The sequence below is a fragment of the Trachurus japonicus genome, chromosome 17, assembly GCF_045865225.1.
Source record: "Trachurus japonicus isolate A0001 chromosome 17, Traja_1.0".
Taxonomy (NCBI): domain Eukaryota; kingdom Metazoa; phylum Chordata; class Actinopteri; order Carangiformes; family Carangidae; genus Trachurus; species Trachurus japonicus.
The window spans coordinates 21,893,741-21,913,406 of NC_140923.1; the positions used below are offsets into that span (position 1 = coordinate 21,893,741).

The following is a 19,666-nucleotide window of genomic DNA, read 5'->3' on the forward strand; positions in this document are numbered from 1 at the left end:
ATTTATTGATCTGCACCTATCTGTCTGTCTGTGTTACACTCATTTCTCTATGATTTCATGAATAATTCCAACTACCACATGTGCAATATCAATAAAGATCAATTCACAGTGCTAAACTGTACTTTGCTGGCTGCCTGTGCTCCTCTGTGTGGCTCCCAGGGGCAGCAGTCGGTGCCGGGCTGCAGCGACATCCCTCTCCTCCCCCATCACTTCCTCCAGCTCTTTGACACTAGATGAGAGTTAGTGGTAAAGTGGATCTTCAGCCAGCAGCCCTCTGTTAGTGTCAGACTATATTCTGTGAGCCTTCAGACTCCGTGGCCTGTATTAACCGCTTCACCTTCAGCACAAAGAAAAAGCTGCAGTGCCTTTGGATGATATCTTCCGAACAATGAGGCAGACTAGTCTCAGATATTATTAGTGTGTTTTCCCGTCTGCAGCTGCAGCACAGCAGCATGAAGATGTTGAATTTTGGATGAGCAGCGACAAAATATGTGATAAAGCCCTGCTGCACCATTTTTCAGCACAGTCATCCGAATGGTGGTTTGGATACAAAGTGATAGAACTGGATTAAATGAGCAAAATGAAAATAAAAATAAAAACTTCCGAGTCCCGTCCCTGTTGTTATCAACCGGTCTGATTGCCTGGCTGCTTGTGTTGTGGTCATGGTACCTTCCAGATCTCAGGATTTACTTTGGTTATTGCAAAAATCCAAACCCAGAATCCAAATTGTGATGACCGAGTTGCCCTTTAAGCTCCAAATCTCCAGCAATCGCATGCAACTGATTCTACAGGTCAGATATTAAAAACTAAAACTGCTGAATCTTTAACTCTTCAAAGTTCACATCTGTTTGTCTGAGTGCTGATCTGTGAACACATTTGGAGCAGCTTGTATGTGTTATCTATAAGAACCAGTATTCTATTTAGGGCTGGGTACCGAGAGCCGGTTCCGAAATCCCAAGATTCGACAACCGTTTAAAAATGCGCATTTCGATTCTTTATTTCGGTTCCTGGCAGTCACTCACACACACACACATCACACGCGAGCACAGGACGGGAGGGTGGGGGTCATCCCCCAGTCGGTAATTTCTCCCGCTAATCACGGAAGGAAGACGGGTGGGGGTGGGGGGTCTGCGGCGTGCAGCGGTGCAGGTCTCTGACTGCAGCGGGGACTATCCATAGACTGTAAAAAGAATGGACGTAGCACCCGTGACGTCACCCATTGGTTTTGGGGAATCGTTTTTGTGACTCAAATATGGCGGCCTGAACAGCGCCATGTTGGATTGGCCGGCCGAGAACCCGCCCACTGGCCTCGAAGCAGCTGTCCACGGAGCTGCTCGGACCTGTCACTCAACGTTTTCGCGCCCTAATTGGCCAGAGTTTTAACCTAATAACAGTAAAACGGTAGAGTTAAAAAAAAATTCACCCCCCTCAGAGTGTGTGCGGGGGTAGAAACTATCGATTGAGACAAAAAAACGTTCTGACACCAGGCTTTTAACATGTTTATTGAGGATGTAAAATCGGCAATTTTAACATGGGCGTCTATGGGGAATGCTCCCTTCTGACACCAGCCCCCAGAGCAAGCCGGGGGGATTGCAGTTTTTTGAACGCGGAAGTGAGCTTCACTTCTCAGACCGACAACTGCCCCCTTGGGACTATCATGGATCTGCTCCGTGACACTGTGAGACTGACCGCCGGTGAGCGCTTTGGGACAGGACCGGGGAACGGCAGCACCCGGTAATCGCCAATAACCCGAAAACACAACGACAATGTCGGCAAAAGTCGCTTTTGAAAAAAAAAGAAAAAGAGAGAGACCTGCCGTGCCGTGTAACCACAACAACAACAACAACAAAAAACTGACAGCGAGTGAGTGTCACGACTTCCTGTATCTGGCCCCTCAAATTAAAAGCTCTATAGCCTTTATACTGTTCAGTCATATTGATTTTGACTTAATTTTGACAAGACACTGCTCCAAATGTTGTTGTTGTTTTCCTGCGACCAATTAAATTTTGGTCAGTCAGTGATTTTTGCTTGGTCGACTATTTGGAGGCAGCCCTAGTAATGTTATACAAAAACATACTATATTTATTTACTTTCTAATTAATATTGGTATCGGAATCGGTAATCGAAAAGAATCGGAATCGAAATAGGAATCGGAATCGATGAAAATGCAAACGATACCCAGCCCTAATTCTATTCAAAGGGATATTTCAACATTTTGGCAAATTCGCCCATTGCCATAATCCCTATAGTTTTAGGAGTGGGTTCATCACCTTTAATTGTCGGTGCAAGCTGATTTTCGATCGGCGGGGCAGAGACACAAGCTGCTCAGCTAACGCTACAGAGGCATATGGTATTTCCGGGTTTCCCCCATCAAATAAACAATCCAACAACTCCAAAACGCTCTGGTGGACAAGTTGTGACCTGCACATTCACCACACTATGAGATAATAACGAGACAGAGTTGTTTTCGAGGCAAATGTGTAGCCAGAACTACATCCCAGATGCGGCTGCTCAGCAGAGTGACTTCAAAAGCGTAAGTAATTCCGAGTATTTGCTTCGTGTGTCATAATGTTACATAATCATACGTTATTATCTGATAACATGGTGAATGTGCAGGTCACAACTTGTCCACCAGAGCGTTTTGGAGATGTTGGATTGTTTATTTGATGAGTTTGATGTGGGAAACCCAGAAATACCAAATGCCTCCGTAATTAGTTGGGCACATCTCTGCCCCGCCAATCGAAGAACAGGCTTGCACCGACTATTAAAGGTAATGAACCTACTGCTAGATTATGGCAATGGGCCAATTTGCTAAAATGCTGAAATATCCCTTTAAGTTTGTGAGGTTGCGAAGTTGTTGTTTTTTGGGGGGGGGGGGTTAGAGGTATTACAGTCTAGGTCCTGCTCTTACATGCACCAAGTCTCCAGACGTCCTCCCTGCAGTTACCTGAACCTCCCTCCACACCCACACACCTGTTCCCTACATCAACCTGCCACTGTTGGCAGCTGGCTGTTGGTCGCTCGGTTAACCTCCACATGTTTCGTCCTGTGTGACTTCAACCTGAGTGTAGCTACCTGTGGTCTGTACCTGCCTGTACACCCGCCTGCCTGCTTCTCCACCCGTCTGCCTGCAAGCCATACTTGCTCCATTAAAGCAACTTCACTGCATCAGCCAGTCCATGTGTGTGTCTAAGTGTGTGTGTGTGTGTGTGTGTGTGTGTGTACATGTGCAGCCAACAGACAAAGTTACTGTCATGGCTGCTGAGAACTGCACAAGCAGGGAGGACCCTAATACACACACACACACGCACACACACACTGCTGCACCCTGACCACACATACATGCACACACTGCAGAGACGTGTTATCATGCCTCAGCAAACACAGCAGCAGACTGCAGTACAGTTCCACCTCTTCTATTGTGCTGCTACAGGAGGACACAGTGAAGCACATGTGCACTATGCACCATCTTCTCTAACTAAAAGTAACATCTGTGCCGCAAAATATAATAAATAAGATAAATGTAGGGTAAAGACCAGTTTGTTTGTGTCATAAAACATTGAAGCTTTTCTTGGAATTTCATTTCTTCCGAAGCTGCTGCTCAAAATCAAATTCTCACAAAATGTCTTATTCCCTTTATCTTTGTCCTGACTGGAGCAGGACTGAGCACTCACTGCATCTCAGTTTGTGTATTCTTCTGAACACACACTAATAATTAAAGGAAACTTTGGTAAGAAAACCAGTGAAATATTTAAAGTGAGGAGACATATAAGTAAAAGTGGGAAATGATGCCTTTACTGTGGGTAAATATCTTACTTTCAAAGAGATTGAGTGTATAAAAGAGTGGACTGATGTTCGCAATGATTATTTCATTATTTGTTATTATTTTATTATTCTATTTTAAGTCCCATTCCAGACCAGTGGGAGATGGTGACGCACCTACAGCTTCAAACAACAGAAGAAGAATCACAATGTTGTCTCCTACTGAGACAGGGGGCAGACAAGGTTTTGGTTTCCTACTCGACTGACGCTGCAGGAGTCAGGTCTGCAGCCTCGAATGACTACGCAGCTTCACTATTGATGAAACAGAAGTGAAAGGAAAAAAGTGCAGCAGCTACAGAAAACAAAAGAAGAGTGGGAGAATGGAAAGAAGAAAAAACAAACAAACAGAAGAGGAAGAGACAGAATAAAGAAAAGAGAGAGGCAGAGATTGGAGAACGCCGTCTTGTCTCTACAGATCTCATTGACCGGTAGTGATTCTGAAATGTGCCCCCACCGTCCAGCTAGATACCTCAATATGTCAGTCTGCAAAGCCAGGATGTCAGAAATGTTTTCTATGACCGCCGAACACAACTTTACCTCAGTGTCAAAAACAAACAAACCCAAAGGTCACCTGTACATGCAGCAGATTTTATAGTTAGACAACCTGCAGCAGGGACGGTCGTAAAGGAGGATCAAACAGGTGTGAAACCAATTAATGTTGTGTTTATCCAATGTAACCATGGCAACACAGCTCCTACCTATTCTTGCCCTATTTTTAGTCAACATGATGAAGTAGTTTTTGAATGTCCCACCACATCATTGTTGTTGCCATGACGACAGAACATCTGCTACTGTTTGTTATTGAGGGTGAGGAAACATTATGATGAATGTGGTAGTCATCATGTTATTGTAACCTCTGCTGGTTCTTTAAAACCCATTAATTATTCAAAGGTTCGACAAAAAGCTGTGGATACGTCCTTTAGTGCCGCTGGCTTTTATCAGTTGAAATAAGTGAGGTCGTGGTGGCAGCTGGAGGAACTGCAGTGAATTGTCTTTGTGCATTCTACATTTATTCAACATGAATATATTACACTCATTCAGCAATCTATTAATTTGCTTCTGTGTGGCAGAAAGTTTGGACATGTCCCCACAACAATCAGCTAAAATGCTTTCAGCAATCAGCTGATCAATAATCCTGTTCTATTTCTCCAAACTGAAGCAGATGACAAGCAATTATTATTGATCTTCAATTACTGGTTAAAAAAAGCCAATAAAAAGATATAAAGACTGATGATTAATTCATGATTTATTATTATTATTAATAACCAATGCCAACTAAAGCAACAAAGCCAAAGACAATCATATGACTTGAATGGAAGATATTCAACAATCAGTGATCATTATAAATTTCAATCTGCAGTACAGTCAAACCAAGGGAAAACTAACATCTAATCCACCTTGTTGAGAAAGGAGAGTGGGCAGTTTCCTTCAGGGGCGCGACCTTTGGCCCCTGGCTAAAGTGTCATTGCATGAAGTCAGTGGTGTAATATGTGTTGGACTGAGGAGCAGTGATATGAAAACATGTGAGAAACCCTGTGGTAAAACATCTGCTGCACAGTATCAACAGGAACACTCACACCACATACAGAATGTGGCCTGCAGGCCTAGTATACAGTCACCCCGGTTTTAAATAGTCATACACAAACACACAAACACACATATACACACACAGCTGGAGTGTGTGCGCCTGCTTTCGATGATCAGTATCATACCAGCTGTGCATTGGCACAGCAACAATGTGAGATGATACGACAGGCTAACGGTTTATCATAAAGGATTAAAAATACACACTACAGAGTCTGATGTGCCATCCCTGTTCAGGATCATACGTATCAAACCAACCAACACGATCTCCACCATCTCCGAGGCTACGCTGCCGTCTGCTCTCCATCTCTAACCTTTCTACAGTCTTGTTAGGGATGGGATGATGGGATGGGATGAGTTATGAGGCTGTTTTATGTTACACATTATACGGCAATGGTTTGATTTGCTGTGAGATTGTAGACTGTGCCACTGCAGCTTCACTCATTACAGCCTCTCTCTGGTGTGATTACAAAGCTCATGCACTTTCAACACCACTGGATTCAAGATTACAACAATTACAGCAAAGACTAGCCTATGTTGCTTCTGCTACAAGTGACAGTTTAGGCCTGGACTCTGACTGCTCTACAGTGCGCAACAAAAACCTATATTAAATCCAATACTGTGTTAATTGACTTTGTTTGATCATACTTTGAGTAATATCTGTGAAATAACAGCATTTCCATGTGAATGATAGAGGTGCTCAATGGTCAGGTGGAGCACGCCCCATGTTGGCAAATGCCTAAAGCGCTGAGAAAGTGAATGTGTGGTGTTTTTAATCAGAGTTTTAAAAAGAATGATAATTAGTTCCCTTTTTCTCTTTTTATCAATTACGAGACATTTCAGGCGACCCCATTTGAATCCCAGGTGACCCCACGTGGGGTCCTGACCCCAAAGTTGAAAAACACTGCTCTACACTGTCCTATCAAATAAAGGGTAAAAATGCCCCCAAACAATATATCTAAAACAAAACAAAACAAAACAAAAAAACTGCAATGATAATCTAAATATATAAAAGTACTGTTTTTGGAATTTTAATATTTTTCATTTTATCATTTGGGTGGCAGCCATATATGTATAAGACTAGTAGTTTGTAAATTGGCATGACATGAAGCATATTGTATTAAAGGAATTATCCTTATTAACACTGCAGTGTAAAAACAGCATTACATTCAATTTAATGGTTAAAACATTGCTGCAACCAGTAAAATAGCCATTTCTGTAGAAATTAGTGCATTATTTTCTAGTTACATTGTTTGCATAAATAGAAACAGTGCAAGACATGTCTGTTTCTGCCAGTTGTATCATTTCACAGTGATTGCTAATTGCAGATGACAAACAGGTGAGAGTGGGAAAGGAGACTGATAGTGAAGGAGCAAGACTGGAGGGAACTAGAGCAATGCTGAAAAGGCTGATGCTATAGCTGAAAAGTATATGAATTGATATGAAGGGGCTAAAAGTAGCAGAAATGTTAACATGGAAGAAGAAGATGTGACAAATCCTCCAAGTTGATGAGATTAAAAAGTTGCAATACGCTGGAAATTGACAACTAAAGAAAATTGATGATGCAAAGCTAACATAGCTGAAGCAATAGCTGAGAATATATTTTAAGTGGAATTTGTAAGAAGTAGGCTGATTTACATGAAATGGTCTGAAATTACTTCAAAAAAAAAAGTTAACGCCTACTCAAATATATTGTAAACTGACAGCAGAAGAACATTGTTGAAGAATATAGATTAAGCATGAGCTGAGGAGCAGATTTAGAACATGTAAGCAGCAGATTTAATGGTTTGAGAGTGTTTATGGACACATGTCTGTATGTCAGTAACATCACTGTGCTGGCTCCCATTGGCCCAGCCTCTTAGGAAACCTTGTGTCTGAGTTGCATTTACCCCATGCATACTGTTTGTCCATGATTTATATTTAGAATCTTAAAAAAAAAAAAAAAAAAAACCCTCATAAAACTGAGCAACACTGACTTTCTCTAATGGATTTCAGTGGAAGCCAAAGGTCAAATGGTCCAAGTGTATGGGAATGGGTATACGCACTGTGATTGGCTCATTGCATTTGAGGGCGGGGCTTAGCCATTGGTCAATTGATAGCTTTCATGTGACGTCACAGCCCGTATGGAACGCCCCCCTGGCGGTCAAAACAATCCACTTCCCCGCTGTCCGCGGCTTAGGACAAGGCAGAAAAACACACACTTCTCCCTGCTGCTTCAAAAATACCGGTGTTATGGCCCAATTGGTGTCTGATTTAACTGGTTACCGTACCGAACAACAGCTGTGCTGCACTTCCGTCCGCAGATTTGTCACAAATTCACAAATCAAGCCACAGTTCACATGTTACTGCAGCCAATATGCTTCTGTGAGTGAACCTGGCTTATTCCTCCAATCTACGCCGGACATCAGCGCCACACTACTCTCACTCTGCACAACACTGCACACTATGGCAAAGCCTGTCATGTTAAAGTTACGAACTAATGGAAAATACGCTAAACAACATCGTCCTCGCCGCGCCGCGGTCGGTCCTGACTCCCGTTACCGTGTCGCTGCCGCCGCGGGCGGTGCTGTTGCCGTGTCCGGTGGCGGGCGGTCCCGCCGGGTTACCATCGCCGCTGCCGGGAGCCTGGGCTGGAGCTCGGACTGTGGAGCTCAGCGGAGCTGCGGTACCAGGACGGTGTTCCCGCACAGGAAAGTTACAGGCACATTTCTACCACTTCAACGAGTTCAGAAACATTATTTTAGGATCAAAAAACTACAAAATGGGGCTTTTAATCAGAAACCAGTTGAGCCATAACACCGGAAATATTGGTTGCAAGTGGTGGAGGATGATGGATTCTCCACCAGGTAAATCGCCCAACTCGAGCTTCGGCAGGGAACTGGTCATTTTAAACGGCTCATATACAGCAGCTGGTGTTGAATATGGGTAAGTGCCCAAAACTTCAAAGTTGTTTTTATATCTTTCTTTCTCGGCTGCTGGCAGATGATTTAAGTCATTACTCGGTTGTTTGTCCATAGAAAGTCCGTTGCGCTGCCATTTTGGAATGTTGCTTTTGACCGCCAGGTCACTGGGAGCAATATTTTTTTTCGTAGGATGAGTCCGGGAAAGTCCCACCTTCCCCACCTCTGATTGGCTGGATGAATTCTCCTCCGATTGACGTCATCTCACAACAGTACTGTAGTAAACTAAAATACACACAACTGAAAAATTAAATGTAATCAGACGCCATGGCGTAGTGGTTTGCATTTTCGCCTGCGGTGTGGTGAATCCGAGTTCGATCCCCGCTGGTTTCACATTCCGAAAAATTTAGTTTTTAAATTTATATTCCAAGTTTACATTTTGAGTTTGAGAGAAGTGTAATTGTGCCATTGGTTAGGTTTAGGCAATGAAGAAAGGAGTTGGTTAAGTTTAGTAAAAAGACCAGATAGAGTGTAGACAGGCCAGATAAGTAGAGAGAGTCCAAGTTTACATTTTGAGTTTGAGTGAGTAGTGTAATTGTGCCATTGGTTAGGTTTAGGCAATAAAGAAAGGAGTTGGTTAAGTTTAGTAAAAAGACCAGATAGAGTGTAGACAGGCCAGATAAGTAGAGAGAGTCCAAGTAGATCTAGGCACTTATCACGCTTTGCCGACAGCCTGCGTTTCACAGCCGTTTCACAACCAAAACAAACAACCAATCAGGCGAGAGCCCTTCTAGCCAATCAGAGTCGAAAATGGAGCCCATCTAGCCAATCAGAGGCGGGAAAGGCGGGACTTTCCCGGACTCATCCTACGAAAAAAAATATCGCTCACTGGGAGGTCACGTGACTGAAAGCTATCAATTGATAGCTTTCAGTGACGTCACTTCCCAGGGACCTGGCGGTCAAAAGCAACATTCCAAAGTGGCCCCGCAATGGACTTTCTATGGACAAACAACCGAGTAATGACTTAAATCATCTGCCAGCAGCCGAGAAAGAAAGATATAAAAACAGCTTTGAAGTTTTGGGCACTTGTGACCCATATTCAACACCAGCTGCTGTATACCAGCTGTTTAAAATGACCAGTTCCCTGCCGAAGCTCCAGTTGGGCGATGTTTACATTTACCTGGTGGAGAATCCATCATCCTCCACCGCTTGTAACCAATATTTCCGGTGTTATGGCTCAACTGGTTTCTGATTAAAAGCCCCATTTTGTAGTTTTTTGATCTTAAAATAATGTTTCTGAACTCGTTGAAGTGGTAGAAATGTACCTGTAACTTTCCTGTGTGGGAACACCGTCCTGGTACCGCAGCTTTGCTGAGCTCCACAGTCTGAGCTCCAGCCCACTGAGCCCAGGCTCCCTGCTCCTCTCACCCACAAACCAGAGCCCTTAGCTGGGCTGCACGGTGACCAGCTGCCCCCCCTTTACCCCCCGGAGCTTTGCTACGCACCGCTACCGACGGCAACGATGACGGCGGTCCGATAGCAGCGGGACCGGCGGCGGCGATGGTAACCCGGCGGGACCGCCCGCCACCGGACACGGCAACAGCACCGCCCGCGGCGGCAGCGACACGGTAACGGGGGTCGGGACCGACCGCGGCGCGGCGAGGACGATGTTGTTATTGTATTTTCAGAGTGTTTTCCATTAGTTCGTAACTTTAACATGACAGGCTTTGTCATACTGTGCAGTGTTGTGCAGAGTGAGAGTAGTGTGGCGCTGACTGACTGTAGATTGCCTGAACAGGTTCACTCATAGAAGCATATTGGCTGCAGTAACATGAACTGCGGCTTGATTTGTGAATTTGTGACAAATCTGCGGAAGGAAGTGCAGCACAGCTGTTGTTCGGTACGGTAACCAGTTAAATCAGACACCAGTTGGGCCATAACACCGGTATTTTTGAAGCAGCAGGGAGCAGTGTGTGTTTTTCTGCCTTGTCCTAAGCCGCAGACAGCGGGGAAGTGGATTGTTTTGACCGCCAGGGGGGCGTTCCATACGGGCGGTGACGTCACATGAAAGCTATCAATAGGCTCAAAATGTGTCATGATGATGTCACAGATATCATGTTGGAATATGATGTTACAGTGACGTCACACAATTAGAAATGTCAGAAATTGTGATTCCATCAGTGACATCACAAAGTTTTCAAAGGACTGGCTTGATGGAATTGTGATGTCACAGGCTGTGCTGTCATCATTGTCATCTATGAAAGTTTATATATAGGACCCAACTTGCAACCACTGCATTGCTATTAAACTCTTCGCTGACACAACCTGCAAAGCACACTGCATTAACATAAAGAAAGAATAATTTCTTTGTAAAGATGGATAATGAGGATAAAGAATTAGGTGATCTCTTGCCTTTAAAAAGAAGAGCAATGGATATACCGACCACGAGATTTTATATCAGACAACAAAGAAGTGCGACTGAAATATATTTTGATGAGGACGATGCAGACAGCCGGAAAGTTGAAAAAAAGGACCCCATGAAAGACCTAAGAGAACTGAAACAGTTCAACACCGAAACAGAATTTAAAAGAAAGCATATGGAAGACCAGAAATCTCTCTTAAAATATCAGAAGAAGTTGCATTTGGTGACCAAACAGAGAGACATCCTCGACAAAGAGCTGCTGCACTACAAAGAAAAAGTCTCACAGCTGGAAAAGACAAACAAGGACCTGGAAACAACACTGACTCAGCAAGGGGAATGTCAACGCCAGAAGATCCATGTCCTGGAAATGGAGGCAGAAAAACGTATGAAAGAGAACAAAATTCTCAAAGACGCTGAACTCCTTGCAAAAAGCCTCAAGGACGAACTTGTCACAAAAGAGAAAGCATTGTATGCAAAAGATAAAAAAATCTTTCAACTTACGGTACAACTGGAATGCGTGACCAAAGCCAAAGAGGCCCGTCTTTCACAAGTCCCAAAATCTGTTGTTATAAATATTACCGAAAATGAAGCCGATGAGTACGTGGAGTTTCCTGAACACCAAACCCACAGGGATACCAAACTCAAACAACTGGTCGAAAAGGACAGACTGTTGAAGAAAAAAGAAAACATAATAGCTGAAAAAGAGAAGCAGGTTGAGGAGCTAAAGGAAAATATGTCAAAGCAGGTGGTTCCAAGAGTAGTTGCAGATGGTGAGCTCCCACTGTGCAAATGGAAAATCAGAAAGCTAAATGACATAATCAAATCATTAAAAGCGGAAGTTGGCATGTATAAACAACAAGCTGAAGATTACAAAAAAGAGAATGATATGCTGATTGACAGGAAAGACACCATCAAAAAGCATTACCTGAAAGAGAAACAGATGCACATGGATTTGTTGGAAGACTTGAAGAAGAGTGGAGTCAAGATCCATGTCAAGTCTAAAGGGCTACAGAATCAGCTTGTCACTCAGGAAAAACATTGCGTCCCAACTGTCTCCACTGAAGTCCAACAAGACTCAACAGATTTTGCTTCCAAGTCTGGAACAGAATCTGTCCAAACCAAGTCTCTCAGCTCCACCAGAAAGGCTGTGCTTAGGCCTAAAGTTACCACAATCACCACAAGCTTTTCTAATATGAGGACCAAGGCTTCCACCTCCACCAAAACACTTCTGCCTCAGCTTGATGACAAACCACACCAAACTACCACAATCAAAAGGACCTCTTGTTATGACAGGGTCAAGACTTCCACCTTAACCAGAAGGGCTGCGCTTCGGCCTCAAGACAATGCACACCAAACTACCGCAATCACAAGCAGCCCCTGCAATGTCAATGTCAGGACTTCTCTCTTAACCAGAAGGGCTGCACTTCGGGCTGAACAGAAACAACACCAAACCATCACCATCACAGGGGAGCCTTGCATTGTCAAGGCCAAGGCTCCAACCAATCAGGTTGTGTTGAAGGGGAAGCCCAACCTAACCCCCAAAACCACCATCAAGCACAAACCTGTCTGTCTTCCGCCAATCCCCAGCAAGTCTCAGTTGGTATCTCAAGAAACAACTGAGACAAAGGTCTTCATGACTGAAACAGACTAATGGGATCAGAGTGGATGGACAACAATCTCTCTCTCTCTCTCTCTCTCTCTCTCTCTCTCTCTCTCTCTCTCTCTCTCTCTCTCTCTCTCTCTCTCATCTATCAATCTATCTATCTATCTATCTCTCATCTATCAATCTCTCTCTCTCACTCTCCCTCATCTATCAATAGCCATGTTTCCATCCAAAGTGATTCGAATCACTGGGAAATGCGCATTAAAAGAAACCCGAATCCTGTGCGTTTCCATTAAAAGTACGGACTTTGGTGAAAACGACAAACTTTTTAGTTTTCCACAGGTTGGCATGGCAACCAGCCTGTTAACGCTGTGGATATCACCATGGAGAGAGGGGCTTCAAGCTTTAGTGACAAGTGGGCAAGTGGATAGTAGTGATGTTTTTCTCCTTTATTAATGTTAAAAACAATTACAACAGTATTTCGTCCTCCGTCCACACAAATCTTATGTTGTCCACCATGTTGCTGTCTTGTGAGTGAACTGCAAACACAGTAGCAGTGCGCTACGTCACACTTATTTTGAACATTACTGTTTCCATCTCTTTCGAATCAACCAAAACCCAGCTTTAGCAAGTGTATTTTAGTTTGTGCGAATCAGGGGATTTTAGGTCGAATGATAGCGTTTCCATCATAATTCTCTGATGCGGTATCTAGATGCACATCTAAACACACTGATGGCAACATGGCTAGTCTCTCTCTCTCTCTCTCTCTCTCTCTCTCTCTCTCTCGCTCTCTCATCTATCAATCTCTGTCTCTCTCTCTCCCTCTATCTATAAATCTAAAACAAAAAATAAAAAAAACACATCTTTGATACCTCTTGTGCTTCTTCTGTGAAGACCACACTTTCAAAATAAAACCCTTATAATAGTTATTTAAGAGATGAATTAAGTGTTGAAGATATCAATAATCTGAATAGAAGTTAGGTAGTTGAAAACTTTGTGAACATTTTAAGTCTGTAGCTGAAATTATGCTGAAGTAGTTGAGGTTCAAAGAAGCAGAAGACTTGAAGACTGTTCCCATTCATTCTTAATTATTAAATTAAATAGAAAAAGTTGGATATTTCAAAAGTGAAAATAGTATGAAAAAAGATTAATCATAGCAATAATATTCAGAAAAAAGCTGCACATTTTGATATATGAACACTCACGTTACTGAATCAATAAATGGTGATGCCAAGCAAGAAGCAGTGTGTGAGTTTCTCCTTTTCCACAGATATATGAATTGTTGAAACTGCACAAAGTTTGAATTTGTTTGAATTTGAATAACAATAGTGGGAATGCCAAATAAAGACAGCAAAACAAGATTAAAAGTAAAGGGAAGTTCTACAACTGATATAAAAAAAACACTTGATCTTCAAAGCACATACATACTCTCCTCAGAGGCTCCCTAAGCCCCTATTGCTTGTTGTGATACTAACAAAAAGAGGAAGTCTATTATTGATCCTGAAATCACATGATGTCTTTACCCAGAGGCCCCACATCAATGCACAGTGTGATTCGGTGCCTTCACTGTTCAAAACAACATTAATTATTAACAGATGCCTCTGCGGAGGAGATGTTAATTTAGTTGATGCAGGTTAAAGCTAAATAATATTTCAACATCATTTATTGCGACATTACAACTATTGTAAACATGAAACATCGTCAGTCTCAACATGTTGATTCACAGGTGACGCAGCACAACTCCAATCCCCACTTCATCTTTTTTAATTGACTTTGTCCAAAGGCTTTGTTGAGAAAGGTTGATAACAAAACACTTGAAAATCTTTACTGAATGAAATGTTTCAATAAATTGCACATATAAAGGGCGGGTTCCAAGGCAGCAGAGATTATTGGATTCAGCTCAATCCTGAAGACTACCCTGACCGGGAGCAGGTTAGCCGTTCAGAGTAAAGTTACCATGTTAAGTTACCATGGTTACCATGGTAACCAAATCAAGTTACCATGCCATACCATGGTTACCTCGAAAGGAATGAATCCAGCTTTGTGATGCGGGAAACCCAGGATTTACCTTGAAGTTGCCTCGCTAAGCTGGTAATCATGCTTCGTAGGCACCGCTGAACTTTACTGACTATCTCATAGAAAATGCTATATTTTCATGTGTGATCGAGTCACACTCACTAACCAATCAACATGCTACATTTAGCACCAAGCAACACATTCAGTAAGGAGAGGGGGGTTGTTATTTCCTGAACTGCCTTACACTGGCATGCAAAGGTTTTTGGCACGTAGCCTGGTAAAAAAAAAATTCTGTTAATGTGAACAGTTCAGCAAGTGGAAGGTGAATGATCCCCAAAAGGCATAAAGTTACAGATGATACATTCTCTTTGCTTTCTAAACGATATACTGTATGTTTTTTATTTCCATCTTTTACATTTTCAAAGCAGAGGTTTGGCCTCCCTGCATAGTTAGTACTGTACCTAGTAGCCCCCCATTTGGAAACTATCACAGTGTGTATCTTGTCCGATACTTTGGTCTGAGAGTTCAAGGCTACTGGGTTTGCAGGCTGCTGCTTTGTTTCCCTTTCTCACTCTAAAACTGTAGAAAAGAAAAATAAATAACCCATTGATATTGCTTAAAATATTGCAAAAGAGTGTTTCATGTTTAACTTTATGCCTTTTGGAGATCATTCACAGACATTTTGAGCAGGGGTGTCCAAACATTTGCATGCCACTGTATATGGTTTAGAAGGAGAAGTTACAGGCATGACGCAAAATGACTGTTTGCTAACAAAGCTTTAGCTCCAGCTTTTGACTCTTCAGCCTCTTGCTGTGGTAGGTCAACGACCTCTTGTTGTGATACAGAGTCAAACTCCTCTAGCTCTGCTTCACACAGAGACAGAAATACTGTCTTTCTCAGTTATGATGACCGATCGTTGACATGACACTAGGCCTGTCACGATAGCATGATTGATGCAAATTATCGCGCCCATTTGCCTGACCACGATTAATTGCCACAATCAATGTGTGCTTATTTACATGAGCGTTTTACAGGGTCCGCTGCTATTCGCTGTCTCATCCCTCTCATCTCCTGCGTCTCTGATTGACACAGGGGAAGGAGGTGGGGCCTATGGAGCCTACTCAGAAGATAAAATGGGAGTTAGTTTCAAAGCTAAATCCCACATCACCAGTGTGGGAATATGTTGGCTTGAGGCCGAATGAGAAAGGAGAGCCAGTTAACTTTAAAAAAGCTGGTATGTCGACGTTGTTCAAAAATTGTTGCAACAGAAATTGCCAATACAACCAACTTACACACTCATTTAAAGCATAATCACCCCCTCTTGAAAAAGAAGGCTGTTGCTGCTGGAGATCAAACTCATATATTTAGGAAAAGTCATGGACGTAAAGACCTATAGTTTTCATGTAAACAAAGTCATTTACATGAGAAAAACCCAACCGGTCTGTGAGGCCTTCTTGGCGGTTCTAGGGTTAAAACACGCATGTCACCGTGCTCAGTTGGTTGAGCAGGCGCCCCATATGTAGAAGCTACAGTCTTCACTGCAGTTGGCCACGGTTCGAATCCCGCATTGTGCGGCCCTTTACTGCATGTCGTTCCCCCTCTCTCTGCCTCCTCATTTCCTGTCTCTCTCAACTATACTATCAAATAAAAAGCCCGCCCAAAAATGGACAGAATGGACATTTATTGAACAGACTAAAACTAACATTGTTTTAATCATAAATATGAATTGTAACAGTCAGCATAATGTAAATCTTCTCAATGAAACTAAAATTAAATACGAACATAATGAATGAAAATTGTTTTTCATAAAGGTGCCTTCACACAAAATGAGAATATACCAGATGTGATGAATAACATAATAAAACACATATATTTATCCTGGTTTTGTCTCCAGTGCCATTGTGTCCATGCCAATACTTGGCATCTGTTCTTGGCTGCACGTTCATTTATGTTTGCAGCTCGAACCGAGCTGAGTGGAGGTGTGTATTGGGGCTTTCCTTCAGGATGACAAAGCCACATGAGAGGCAGGAAAGGTAGGTGTTCTTACGAGAATGAAAAAAGAGATGTAGATGTTTCAAAACGTTTTCTAATAGAAAATTAAATAACATCCATCACATCGTTCTGTAGAAAAACTCCTATTCTCGTCGCAACACTGAAGCTGTTGGTGATGTAAATACCCTCTAACACTCTAGACAGACAACACATAGACTAAGCTGTTGCAGTGTATTATGGGATTTGTAGTGCGAGTAGTGGAAACTTTATACTGGCAAGCCATTTTTTTTTTATTTTACCTTTATTTTAACAGGGTAGATCCATTGAGAGCAAGCTCTCTTTTTCAAGGATGCCCTGTAGCATACAGAGTTCACAGAAATGAAACATCAAACATCAATACAACACAATAAAATACAGTTATGAAAACAGGAGTAGTGAAATTACTAACTAAAGCAAGTGCACGTCTGAGCCCCCAAAACTGCGGTGAGAAGTAGGTTTTTGAAAGCCTCAAGTGAGATAAGTCTATCGATTTTCAGTGAGTTTTGTAATTTGTTCCATCGGTGTGGGGCATAGAAGGAGAAGGCAGTTTTTCCTAGCTCTGAGTTTGTGTAAGGGAGATGGAGTCTGATATGGGACTGGGAGCGGGTAGGGAGACCTGTAGAGCGAGAATGCAAAAGTGAAGTTGAATGAAAGAAAATGGAATTTTCTTGCATCCAGGAGGAGTTAAGATTCATCTCCTTTACCCTGCAGTCAAAGTGCTTAAAACTCTTCTATTGTATCAGTTGTCTATACCTTTTGTTGAATTTGTAAGAATATTAAAATGTTGTTGTTGTTTTACATGATAGTTTTTGAATATAGAGTAAATATTAATTGATATTAGAAAGCTTGTACATGCAGTATTATGTTTATCGTTCTCTGCTCAGCTCTGGCCCAAAAGGGTCTTAAAAATATTTTTTCTAATAAAATGGCAATAATATTGTTAATCATGATTTGTGCTGACCCTGACAGCACTGACAGCTGCAGTCACAGACCTGAAGGACAGATCTGAGTTTGTTTTCAGACAGTTCAGCCATGAGACTGATTTTTTGTAGATGCCTATGAGCCGGCTCAACCCTGAACTCCTCCTCCTCCTCCTCGTCCAGAGAGGAGAACTTCCCTGCAGGGATCAACATCACATTCAAGAAACCATCACTCTGTGTTCACGTCTCCGCGCACACGCTCATGGGGACGTACCGCTCTTGGTGTCCTTTCCATCCAATAAGGGTCGATAGTCGCTCTTGGAGACGGTCTCTCCCACCTTGTCGTCGTAGCCCTCCTTCTCCAACGAGGCCATGAAGTCCCTCTTCAGCAGGGCCTCAGCCGGGGCCCCGCCTGGGACTCCACCTCCGCCTCCACCCAGAGCATCTCGCAGGCTCAGGTCCATAGTCCTGTTACTGCAGAGACAGAGAGAGAGCAGACAGGTGTGATTACGGTCAGGATTCTATGTTTGCTGCTGTATTTGCTCTGCATTGTTTCTGTCATAAGGCAAGGCAGATTTATTTATATAGCGCATTTCATACCAAGGCAACTCAATGTGCTTTACATAAAGACAAAATATTTTAAAAGAACAGCATAAAAACAAACCATTTTTTTTAAATACAAAAAAGTAAACATTAAACAGAGTTAAAAGCAAGAGAAAAGAAGAATAAAAAGTAGAAGAAAAGAAAAATAGATTAAACAGAAGCTTCTTCCCTCCAGACCCAACCATGGCTCTTGTTTATGTGTGTGTGACCGAGCACTTAACACCCTTTACAGGCCTGTCCATCCAGGTGAGCAGTGCTGTGACTTCTGCAGACAGCTTGAAGGCCCAGCCTGACAATACGTTATGGACTAATGGGTTTCCCAGTATCTCTGTGTTCAGTTCTCAATTTCATTCAGTTCACTGAGACTTTTCAACTCGTTTGTTTACAAAATTGTTGTTTACCTGTGTATGTATTCCTGGATGTGACTGCTCTTCAGTTAACTTAGTCTGCGTTACTTGTTAGCCAGGATGACACATGAACCACTGGTGGCAAACCATATTTACATCAATTTTAGTAGTAACGTTAGTTATTCTATTCACTCATCATCACACACAACACAGAAGCAGCAGGGTTTCCCCCAGTGTATTATAAGCCTGGCAGGCCGCCGGGTCTTACTTGCCCCCCACCACCATCAGGTGTCTTTTTCATCACCTGACAACGTCACAACCTCGTCGCGCATAACGGGACACGTCACGGACATCGTGCTCATCAGACCGCTGCTTCACCAGCTGACCGAGAAGAACACACGGAGTCCACGTCGATCTCGTTACCGTTCACGTAATCCGAGCCGCGGCTCTGGAGGCTCAGTCAGCTGTTAGCAGTTAGCAGTTAGCACGTCGTCCCCTGCAGCGTCAGAGCTCCGTGACTGCTGTGAGCCGAGCCGCTTCCACCTGATGTGAAAATGGTCCATTGTTTCATTTTTCAGCTCGCAAGGTTCGCGTTTACACATGTTTGTTTCCACCACTATGGTCCAAACAGTAGACACAAGATCCGCGAGTGTCACGTTTCCATGACGACTGGCCGTAAAAAAAAAAAAAAACGCGTGGTACGTCACGTTTATGTGACTCCATACGTGACTCCAGATTGTAAAAATCTCTGCGATAACACTGCACTGGAGATACCATACCAGGCAGTTGTTTTTTAGTTTTTAGTGCAGACAGTTGATATTATTTATTTAAATAGTATTTTTTATCATTTATTTATTTTTGTGGTTGGTTGAACAGCTGTAAGACTCTGCTATATTGTTACATGATTATGATACTATTTTCAAATTTCCAGTCAACTTTTAACATTGATCTTAAAGCCTTATGGACTCACGCATTCTAAATTCTACTGCTCCATTAATGAATCTGTTAGCCTACCTATAGGGCCCTGCCTTCAGTCAATGGTCAGGGTCAGGCCCGTCACAAAAAAAAACACCGGTCTTAACAAGTTTTATATTCTAAATAACGCAAAATGCTGATGTAACTGAAAAGGTATCTGTATCCCACAAAAAACCTAAGTTAATCATTCATTTAACCTTCCTCTTGTGTTAGGGTCGCCACTGACCTGTTTTTAGGTTTTAAATGCATAAAAGTACCACATAAATTTGTTTATTGTGTCAAGGTTTTTTGACCTCGTCAGGAACCTATATTTAAACAAAATAAAACCTTTTTTTTCACAAAATTCTAAAATACTCTGGTTAAAATGATGAACATTTGTGTTGTTAGGGTCGGTTTCAACCCACTTGATAACGATAAAAACAGTATTGAGAGTTAAAACTGAA

At 42.5% G+C, this 19,666-nt stretch overlaps 1 protein-coding gene across 1 annotated transcript in view; it reads right to left on the reverse strand.

Moving 5' to 3' along the window:
* The window catches only part of map4l (microtubule associated protein 4 like), a 154,356-nt gene that overhangs the window by 100,367 nt on the left and 34,323 nt on the right, over positions 1-19,666 (reverse strand). Inside the window, exon 2 of the mRNA XM_085803685.1 lies at positions 17,573-17,772. Within this exon, the coding sequence (XP_085659811.1) occupies positions 17,573-17,762 (190 nt within the window). The 5' untranslated portion in view covers positions 17,763-17,772. The remainder of the gene's footprint in view (positions 1-17,572; positions 17,773-19,666) is intronic.